Source organism: Salmo salar, chromosome 25, assembly GCF_965601325.2.
Source record: "Salmo salar chromosome 25, fSalSal1, whole genome shotgun sequence".
Taxonomy (NCBI): domain Eukaryota; kingdom Metazoa; phylum Chordata; class Actinopteri; order Salmoniformes; family Salmonidae; genus Salmo; species Salmo salar.
The window spans coordinates 11,265,914-11,274,117 of record NC_138315.1 but is presented as its reverse complement, the minus strand read 5'-3'; the positions used below and the strand labels follow the sequence as shown (position 1 = coordinate 11,274,117).

Below are 8,204 nucleotides of genomic sequence, written 5' to 3'. Positions count from 1 at the left end.
TCACTATAGCTGCACTTCTCAACATGGCCAGACTTATAGTGGTCTTCTCCCCTTTTAATGCTCTTATGCTCATTCTTGAAAAATGCCAGGTCTGAAATAGACACCAAAGTCAACATCCTGTACAAACAATTATTTAGGCTAAGTAAAATAATTATTTTTTAAATATTCTACTAACTAGAGCGCAGTCAGTGGCTAGCTAGACAGAAAAAGGGGACAGATTCATGGCTTGGGCACAGATCGCGCTGGTGATGTGTAGCTGACAGTGTCTGATAGAGATGAGGTTCAGGAGCTTCCTGCAGGAATATGTAGTCTTGCTGAGGTCTTCTCTGTTGCTAATTTCCATTTAGAATTTTGGAGAGTAAATTGAGGCGAATATATTTCGAACTCACCTTGTCCGTGCGAGAATTACATGGTCAAAACAATCGGAACCGTTACCGGGTTTTACCACTAACGTTGGGTTGTATGTGTATTATGATGCAACCACAGTGCCTGACTATTGCGCTTCCTGCAATGATGCGTTTGCGACGTGCCTAAACCGGAGAGGAGAGGAGAGAGGGTTATCGCCATATTAAACGTCTTATTTTGGGGAGGTCAATGACAGCGGCAAATTTGGTTAAGAAGAAATGCAATTGCTAATATTCTACATGATGCTTATTTGATCAAATATACGTTTCGTAATGGTTAGTTTGTTAAAAAATGCACTTATATAAATGGACGCACGTGGCATTTCGACAACTTTGAAGAACAAATAACTTTGTATTAGAGTTGTGCTAGTCTTCACACGCCTATCTGCCCTCTCATTGGCTAGAGTGGTCCCACCTGATCTCGCCTGTCTTTCATATTTGAGGACATATATTTCCATTGTTAGAGAAGTCACTCGACCATCTTGTCAATATAATAGATCATCTTTGCCTAAACTAGTCATGTGAGTTTCCTAGTTCAGAGTTGCATTTGAACGCGACGTTATCATCTTCCTGCTGTATACATGTATCACATTAGTTGAAACCAAGACTGTTGTCATGGCAGTTTAGGATAATTAACGTGACAGGTTAGGATAATTAAGTTGAGGTTAGGAAAAGGTGTAGGGTTAGCTAAAATTGTCCCTGATGTGACTCGAACATATTTAACCACAGCCAGGCCTGCCCTGAGAACAGTCTTGGTTTCCACTAACGCGATGACGCGTATACCGGACATCTCAGCGTCAGGAACTACATAAGAGCTGTTACCAAAATTCTCATTTACATTTGCTCGCGTTTAGATCTCTGTAAAAGTTAATAGGTCTATTTGACAATTGACTAATGGGAATATTTTTTTTTGTCCTCGTTTGACAAAATAATTAATAGGCCTATCAAGAAGAAGTAGGCTACCTCAGGTTGCAGTTACTTTGTTGTAGCCTACTCTGAAGAGAAGTTTATTATCTTATTGAAAAAAGCCACAGAAACACCAAAAGATGGACTCACCAGCAAGCCCCCTATCTCGTGCTGGGAGGACTTTCTGGACAGTTTGGGTGAGTTTCTGCGCTGAAATAATTTATTACAGGAGACTGTTTTTATAGCCTACCTGATTGGTTTATTATTTCCTATTGTTACAATTACAATAGATATATTTTAGACTACTTAATAATTTGTTGATGAACAATTAGTTTGAATTGAGAACTTCCCCAAGGAGGAGAAAAACACAATGACTGCATTAACTCTATTTCACTGTACCTGGATTGATGTAATGTGATCATATGTTATCATATATGGACAAGGAAGTAAATAACATTAACATAGAGTAATACTCTCTCTCTCTCGTTCTCTCTCTTTCACACACACACACACACACACATACACACACAGAATTACTTTACGGAAGTTGTGGGAAGGTATCTAAGCCCAGAGCCCATTAACAATGACACAAGCTCAAAACAGGAAGCCACTGCTGTACAACAAACAGACGACCATGGAGATGGTGCGAAAAATGAGATAAAGGAAACTGAGGTCACTTTTGAAACAGGCTCTGTGGTTAAGAAACCAAGACCCGTCGTTGCCTGGGAACAGTGCAATGTCATCATTGGTCCAGGCCTCGGCAGAGAAAATGTGCAATACACTGGACAATCCAACAGAGGGAGTGATAGCAAAGCATCCCAGGAGGGGGATGATATAAAACAAGAGCAGGTGGACCGAACAGAAAATAAAGACACAATCCAGCATGTTACCAAAGAAGAGTTAAGTATTGGGAAAGGGGTCCAATCAGTGGTAGTCACTGGGACCCAGATCTTATTCAGAGAGCCGACATCTGAAAGGTCAAAGGGCCAGGGAGCACAAGGACACACTGACAGTTACAACTGTGCTGAAGCAAATAGATTAAGAGGTGCAGTGGCAGCAAGAAAAGAGGAGGAAGAAGAAATCCCTGAAGAAGTCACTGAAGAATTCCCCTGTGGTGAAGAAGGAACCAAAACAGAAGAACATGAAAACAATAGAGATAGAGAAATACATTTTGATATAGAGTCCCCAAACCTTACATCAGCCTGTGCTGAACCTGCCACAGTTTTGGATAAGAATGGAGAGAAGGAAAATAAGGACAGATTAATGAAACACGATGTGCAAAGTACAGAGGATGAAACCATGGTAAGATTAAATGAAAAAGATGGAGAGGAAGAAACGGCAGTACTCTTCATGGAGACAGACAAAGAAGGGTGGAAAGTAGAAGAAATAGTAGAATTCTCAGCGGGAGGGGAGAATAGCAATGATCTGTGTGTAATCAAAGACAAAATGAGTCGAGATGGTAATGAAGTGAAGAATGGCATAGACATGGAAGAACTTAGCAGGAAGGAGGAGAGAGAGGAAGAGACTAGAGCAATAGAAGAGATGGACAGAAGAGAACAGGAAGAGATATCGGACAGGGGCTTTGGACCGTACAATGATTTCCAAGTCTCAGAAAACAATAACAAACATGAATATGATGACAATCGTTTGAAGTTTGATGAAGGAACTATAGAGACGTTTGATCAAGAAAATGACCCCAGCCCACAACTGCTTTGTGGAGGATTATCGGACGAAGATGGAACATTGGGAAGAGGCCAGGACATCTTTGTTTCAGAGGCAGAGTTGGAATTGCCAATGGCCTATGACAAAAGAGTCTTTGTGTCAAATGATGAGGTAACTGTTGTTAGAGAGGAGCAGAGAATGGAGTGCAACATTGAAAGAATTGACAGCACAGTGTTAGAGGAAAGAAAAGAAAAGGTATCGGAGGATGGATCCAAAGTGTTTGAGGACGGGGGCAGTAACAAGATAGAAGACGTTGCAATCAGTATTCGGACGAAGACGGATACAGAGGCAGAGGATGTGAAAGATCAAGTGACTGGACTGGACACTTTCTTTTATCAGGAGAGAAACGTTGTAGTGGAGAAAAATAAACCACAGGAAGAAAAGATCTCAGAAGAAGACGAAGACCCCCTTAATGAAGTGGAGGGAAAACTTATTTCAGTGGTTGACAATAGAGTGGAAATCGGAGGCGTGGCAAAATACATTTCCCCTGGGCTATGTGAGGACCTTGTTGTGGCTCAGGAGCCACAATGTGTAGCGTGTGAAGAAACTCCAGAGGAAATTCCTGAAATCAACAATGGCAAAGAGTTAGACGAGAATACGGCACCGAAGATCCTGGAAGTTGGCGACGATCAAGTCAACACCACCCATTTACAAGAAGTACACACCAAAAGTGATACCAAAGAGTTAGGTGTAGAGAACACTGTAACTAGTTTTAAATCTGACAATTCACCAGGGAGTGAACTCATGGAAGGGAAAGAAGATCCGAAAACTGTCGAAGGATTATTTGAAAGTGAGGATATTGAGAAAGCCTCTGATACAGTAGTAGACGAGCACACAGTCGCGAAAGCAGCGCAATCACTGTGGGAAACGGAGAGAACAGATTCTGTATTACTGAATGAAACAGATACTCAAATACTAGAGGACCTAGCGAAGACAAAGGCTGAATCACATGAACCGATGGAGATTGAGTTAGGACTGTCAGAGGAAGCAGCAGAGACACATGTTTGTTTATCAGATGAGACACTGAGAACAGAGGCTGGATTATACAAAGAGACAGAGGAGATAAAGGCAGAGTTTAGAGAGGGCTGGATGGAGTCGAAGGCAGGGGAGACAGTGGGGACAGAATTTGAATCAGTGAAGGAGACACAGGCAGAAATACCAGAAGTGAGGACTGGGGTTGTGCCATCAGAGGACAAAGATGAGACAGAGTCTGGATCAGTGCAGGAATCAGCAGATAACAATTTTGGATTACTAAGGGAAACTGTGGAGGAAGGGTTACAAAAGGGGGCAGAGGTAGACACACCAGAGGTGAGGACAGTGACAGTGCTGTCAATGGAGACAAACACAGAGGAATTAGTGGAATCTGAGGCTTGGGACATGTTGGAAACAGAATCTGGATTAGTGAAAAAACATGAGGCAGAAATACCAGATGTGAGAACTGAAACGGCATCATCAGAAAGAACTGTGACGACAGAAGCAGGATTATCAAAGAACATGACGTTGTACCCATCATCAATTCATACAGAGGCTGTGTTTCTCACAGAGACAAAGGATGTGTTATCTAATGAGTCACTGGAAACAGACAATAGATTATCAGACAAATCATCTGAGGCTGGGACTAAATTACAGGGAATGGTAGAGGCTGGATTACCAGATTTGACAGAAATAGAGGCCGGATTATTTGAGGAAATGGTTTGTGGGGAAGTTGTACTATCACACGAAACAGAAGATGAATTATCAGAGGAAAAATATCATATAAAAGCTACATTAATGAAAGAATTAGTGGAGCCAGGGGCTGGGGAAACATTGGAGACTGAAAAGGGAAACATGAAGGAGACAGACGCAGCAATACTTGATATGAGGATCGAGGAATCGCCATCAGCGGAAACAGAGTCTGGAATAGTTGACACGGAGGCCAGAATGTTTTGGGAAACAACAGCGATTGAGTCTGAATTATTGGAGGAATTATCTGAGACTGAGTCTGGATCACAGAAGGACAAAGAGACACAGAGGATTGAGACAGAGCCATCGGTGGAGACGGACGTCGAGGAATTAGTGGAATCTGAGGCTGGGGATACGGTGGAGACAGAAGTTGGATTAGTGAGGACAGTAGCTGAATTACCAGAGGAAGTTAGGCCAAAGATAGAGCTATTAGAAAAAACGAATAGAAGAGGTGCTGATTCATCAGAGGACACAGATGAGACAGAGGACAGATTTTCAGAGGAGATGGAGACTGATTTAGTAGAGACCAAGTATGGGTTACAGAAGAACATAGAAGAAGACATACTACATGTGAGAACAGAGACTGTGCTGTCGGTGGAAACAGTAGAAATGGATACTGACTCATCAGACAAATCACTGGAGTCCAGATCACTTGAAATATCAGAGGCTGGATTATCTGAAGAATCAGTGGACAGCGAGGCTGGATTAAAAGACACAGAAATACCAGATGTGGAGAAAGAGTCTGGATTATCAGAGGAGACCGTAGATGCTGGATTATCAGAGAAAACAGATGTGTCAGACACAGAATTAGTGAAAAATACAAAGTCTCTAATAATGCTAGAGGCTGAACTTTCAGATGCGACAGAGGCTGTGTTAAAAGAGAAGGGAGAAGACAACACGGCAAACAAATCACTGGAAATTGAGGTAGGATTATTTCGGGAAACCGATGAGACCGAGGCTTTGGTAACAGAGGAAGTTATGAAGACAGGGCCTGTTTTATCGAAGCAGACAGATTTTGGATCACAGGGTCAATTACTGGAGATCGAGGATAGAATAATAGAGAAATCCCAGGTTGGGTGGTCTGGGGAAACTGTGGAAACAGATGCAGGATTACCAGAGGAAAACAGAGGGGAGGGTGCAAAAGCAGGATTCCGTTCCCCATCAGGAACCAAAAATGTAGACCCAAGTCTTCAGCTTCAGGTAATAATAATACTTTCCCTATTAAAGGGATACTTCAGGATTTTGGCAATGAGGCCAAAATTCACAACTTCCTCATTTTTTCAAATGGTATCCACAAGTTCATCTGACTCTGGGGAAGTAGATAAAGGGCCTCATTGAGAAAATCCTGAAGTATCCTATTAAAAGAATGCAATCAAATACATACGATTGTGATGTCTAATCGTAAGAGATAAAGCAAACATTAGTCTCTTTCATATATTTTATTGGATTTGTTTCCCTTATTTTTATGTTATCGAAATTAAGCTTGATAGCTTCATCTAAAACGATGTTATGAATTTGAAAACTTGTCAGCAAATCAGTTGTTTATCATACCATCGCAGTTTGACGCCTCCGCTTTGGACTTCACTGCTCAAAAGTCTCGCATTGCCCTCAAGAATCCACATGCCCGTCCACCCAGGGATCCCCGTACTCTTCTACAGATGCCATCTTTGACCCCCTCCCCTTCAAAACCCACCATACACGTGCCAGTCAGAGGCCCAACAGGGATACCAATGAGGGGCATGGGCGGCATCGGAATCAAACTGCCTGGTAAGTTGAACAGAGAAATTTAATGTACATGTGTTCCTACATTCTGTTATCGTTGGTGACACAATGTTCTATGACAGATGATGGATGATGCCCAGATTTAAGTGTGAATGGATATCTTTCTTTGTTGTTTGTGTTGCTATGATGTTATTCAGGACTCGGTGCAGGGCCCCCCATCTTAAGAAAGATCGGAAAGGGGGTGAGAGGTGAAAATAACACAGAAAATATCCCTCAGGTACCAATCAGATACTTGCACTTTTTTGAGCTCAACCTTTTGAATAGGTCTAGTAGTATGTTTATTATTCTGACTCTTAATTTGATTTGGCAATGTCATATATTCAACAGAAATCTGAGATAGAGCAAGATGTAAGGGATGAATCTCCCAAGACAGAAGAGACGCAAAACAAGCAAGAGGAGCGCAAAACTAAATGGACACCGCCTAGACATCCAGGGTAGGGAATCAATTGAAACTATTTTCTACAAGATTCTCTTAATTTCTTGTTTGAAATCACTTTTAGATGGAGATATTCCCTATATGAATGTCACTCTCTTTTTATTATAACACCTTTGTTCAATATATATCCACCAGATTTGGAAATCCCCTGATGATGAATGAGCTGAAGAACAAGCTGAAGAAGACTACAAAAGAGAGCGGAGATGATTGACAGGACCTTTTTTCTCATTGGTGAACCATGGTCTATGAACAATGGGCTTTAATTTATCATAAGTATCTCAAATTTTTTTTTAACTATCTTTGTCTATTTCTTTTGAATATCTTTGTATGAACATTTTCAAAAAAATTATATATTTTTGTTTTGGACAGTGTTTACTTGTTCCAGAGGGTTTTTAAAAACTGGTGTGATACAAAAAAAGGTGACTGCTCAAGGCATTAAATTGATTCAAGAAGACTATTTGTGACATTTGTTTATTTCTTCATCAGTGGGTTTGTTTCAGCAAAAATACATCTCTTATGCATTACTTCCGTACAAATTATTTCTATTGCTACTGTAGTTACCTACAGGGAAACCAGCTATAGCGTCTTGATATTTGGGCTAGCCTATAATTGCCTATACTGATTTGTCTTATAAAGCTTTTATATAAACCTTAAGATTCATTATAAAAAAAAAAGTTAATATTTTGGGAGGGCTTGCCTGTTTGCTTATTTTTGCATTAATATATGTCACATATCAGTTTGCAAACAATGTAAAAAAAAAAAAAAATGTCATTGAGTTAATAAAGCTGCATACAAACATGGTCTTTTTTTTTTCTTTCTTAAGTAAGGTAGCTCCTAAATGCAGGTGTTTCAGCCTAGCTCAGTGCTTTCTGTGGTGGTGGGGCTAGCCAGCAGAAAATACAGAGCGTTGCGCCTGATTGGCTCTGTTTTCTGTCACTCATGGGACAGTACATCATCCCCAATTCTAAGGTTAGAGCTCAACAATTTTAGCCCCTTGGGTGCTGCCATAGAGTTATATTAGAAGTGCTCATCCAAGAAGGCTCAAGATCGTTGGCCTCAGATAGAATGACATCGTATCACATATCTACAATAGCTTTGATTGGACTGATGTCAACATCATACTTTCAAAGTCTTAGCTAGCAGTCATCGTCAATTGTCATCAAGTAGACAATCATTTTTAATCCTTGTCATATGAAGATAAATAATGAAGAGAAATTATAGATAAAACGTAT

At 40.7% G+C, this 8,204-nt stretch overlaps 1 protein-coding gene across 1 annotated transcript; it reads left to right on the top strand.

The window, feature by feature from the left end:
- Window positions 1–1,203: 1,203 nt before the first annotated feature.
- si:ch211-136m16.8 (uncharacterized) lies at window positions 1,204–7,772 on the top strand. Its single transcript, XM_014173031.3, has 6 exons — window positions 1,204–1,507; window positions 1,842–5,954; window positions 6,314–6,521; window positions 6,674–6,753; window positions 6,864–6,970; window positions 7,108–7,772. The coding sequence occupies exons 1-6, from the start codon at window positions 1,451–1,453 to the stop codon at window positions 7,181–7,183; spliced, it is 4,641 nt and encodes a 1,546-aa protein (XP_014028506.3). The 5' UTR covers window positions 1,204–1,450; the 3' UTR covers window positions 7,184–7,772.
- The last annotated feature ends 432 nt before the right edge of the window (window positions 7,773–8,204 follow it).

Excerpts from the sequence above, each read along its gene's own strand:
- si:ch211-136m16.8 (XM_014173031.3), top strand. The coding sequence starts at position 1,451 with ATGGACTCACCAGCAAGCCCCCTATCTCGTGCTGGGAGGACTTTCTGG. Across the intron at positions 1,508-1,841 it reads GGACTTTCTGGACAGTTTGG|AATTACTTTACGGAAGTTGT; the intron begins GTGAGTTTCTGC and ends ATACACACACAG. Across the intron at positions 5,955-6,313 it reads ACCCAAGTCTTCAGCTTCAG|TTTGACGCCTCCGCTTTGGA; the intron begins GTAATAATAATA and ends ATACCATCGCAG.